The sequence below is a fragment of the Nannospalax galili genome, unplaced genomic scaffold (assembly GCF_000622305.1).
Source record: "Nannospalax galili isolate Female #2095 unplaced genomic scaffold, S.galili_v1.0 scaffold2926, whole genome shotgun sequence".
In the NCBI taxonomy this organism is placed as follows: domain Eukaryota; kingdom Metazoa; phylum Chordata; class Mammalia; order Rodentia; family Spalacidae; genus Nannospalax; species Nannospalax galili.
In genome coordinates, this window is record NW_008354709.1 from 63,091 (window position 1) to 65,095 (window position 2,005).

A 2,005-nucleotide genomic window follows, 5' to 3' on the forward strand; every position below is an offset into this window, starting at 1 on the left:
TTGCTCTGTACTTCTAATTGCCATGTTATACAGTTCCTGAAATCACTATGCTCATCAAAATTCTTCAAAAAATTTGAAGCTTTAAGAGTTATGAAGTATGACTTTATAAATGTGAAATTTTATTATTTGTTTTGAACTTGTATGAATAAAAATTAACAGAACATCACTACCATATTCGTTAAAAACAAAAGTAGTATTTATATAATCAGCACATTATCTGATAAGACATTTGATTACTTCATTATTCTAGTTTGCATAAAAAACCGATTCCGAAGCATTAATATCACTTGGCATCTTCACTGCAATCTTTAGATGATGTTACTTTTCCTAACTCCTTTAAGAAAATGACAGCTTTCAGAAGTACAAAAATTATGGTGCCCAGTAAGTGGTGTTCTACAGGGTCACAATAATGAGAATGTTTTATAAAATTAGGTAAAAATGCAGACTGTCTTCAGAATTACTAGTTGTCTCTAAGGCTAAAGTAAGAAAAATGCAAGTAGACATAATATTTCTTTTGAGAAAGTCAGAAATGCTTTATTTCAAGAATTAAGCAATAATGATTTTTTTTTTTTTTTTTTTTTTTTTGAGACAGGGTCTTTCTGTAGTCCTAGCTGGCCTGGAACTCACTATGTAGACCAGGCTGGCCTTGAGCTCACAGAGATCCACCTGCCTCTGCCTCCCAAGTGCTGGGATTAAAGGCGTGTGCCATCACGCCCAGCCGCCGAAATAATGATTTTTAAATTGTGATTAATATTCTCTCTCTCTCTTTTTGGTCTTTTTGAGACAGGGTCTCCCTGTTGCCCCATCTGGCCTGGAAACTGTATCTCTCTCTCTCTCTCTCTCTCTCTCTCTCTCTCTCTCTCTCTCTGTCTTTTTGAATCAGGGTCTCCCTGTAGCCCCAGCTGTCCTGGAACTCACCAGGCTGTCCTTGAACTCCCAGAGATTCACCTAGCTCTGCCTCCCAAGTGCTGGGATTAAAGGTGTGCACCACCACACCTGGCTCTTCAATCTTTTTTAGTGGTTTAAGTTTTGCAATATTTTCTTGATGCTTTTGTTTCTTCTGCTCTTTCTCCCTGGCTTCAATCATCTTGGCCAATTTCCAGGACAGAAGACCACTAGCTAGGAACAGTGGCGTGAGAACCAAAACAATGGTGGTAAGGAAGCCACACCGGTCCTTGGCAGCCCATTCCACAGCATTCTCAGCCCAAGCCTTTATGTCCAGCATCTCTTTCAGTCAGGTAGCGATCTCCTATTTTTTCCTGGGATTATCAGTGAGTCAATCACAATTTCAGATGACCCTTGACTGTTCTATCATACACTTCACAGGGGTTTAAATGCTCACCAGGCCGGAAGCTTTTTTTTCGAAACAAGATTTCCCTGTAGCTCCATCTGGCCTGGAACTTGCAATGTAGACCAGGTTGGCCTCCATCTCATGGCCTGCTTCTGCCTCCAGAGTGTTGGGACTAATGGTGTGCACCACCACACTGGGCTATTCTTTGAGAATGTATTCATTTGCTTAATGTATTAAAAAAAACTTACCCTTGTTTTAATTAAAAATTTATTATTTTTATTATTTTATTTTTTAGAATATATTATTTTTATTTTATGTGTATGTGTGTATTGCCTGCATGTAGGTAAGTGCACCCATGTTGTGCAATGTCTTTGGAGGACAGAAGAGGCTGTTGGATCCCCTGGAACTGGATTACAGATAGTTGTTAGCTGCCATGTGGGCTGGGATTTGAACCCAGGTCTTCTGCAAGAACAGCCAGTGTTCGTAACTGCTGAGTCATCTCTCCAGCCCCCTATTTGTTTTAATTTTTATGTGTATGAGTGTTATGCCTGCATGTGCGTAAGTGTACCCATCTTGTGTAGTGCCCTGGGATAACAGAAGAGGGTATAAAATCCCCTGGAACTGGAATTATGGATGGTTCTTAGCCACCATGTGGGTGCTGGAATTCAAACCCAGATCTTCTGCAAGAACAACCAGTGCTCTTAACTGCTGAGC

At 40.1% G+C, this 2,005-nt stretch overlaps 1 protein-coding gene across 1 annotated transcript; it reads right to left on the minus strand.

Moving 5' to 3' along the window:
- Window positions 1-283: 283 nt before the first annotated feature.
- Window positions 284-1,225, minus strand: LOC103749117 (small integral membrane protein 15-like). Its single transcript, XM_008851936.1, has 2 exons — window positions 997-1,225; window positions 284-393 (listed from the first exon to the last, which is right to left on the minus strand). Exons 1-2 carry the CDS (start codon window positions 1,223-1,225, stop codon window positions 284-286), a joined length of 339 nt encoding a protein of 112 aa, XP_008850158.1.
- Between the last annotated feature and the right edge of the window lie 780 nt (window positions 1,226-2,005).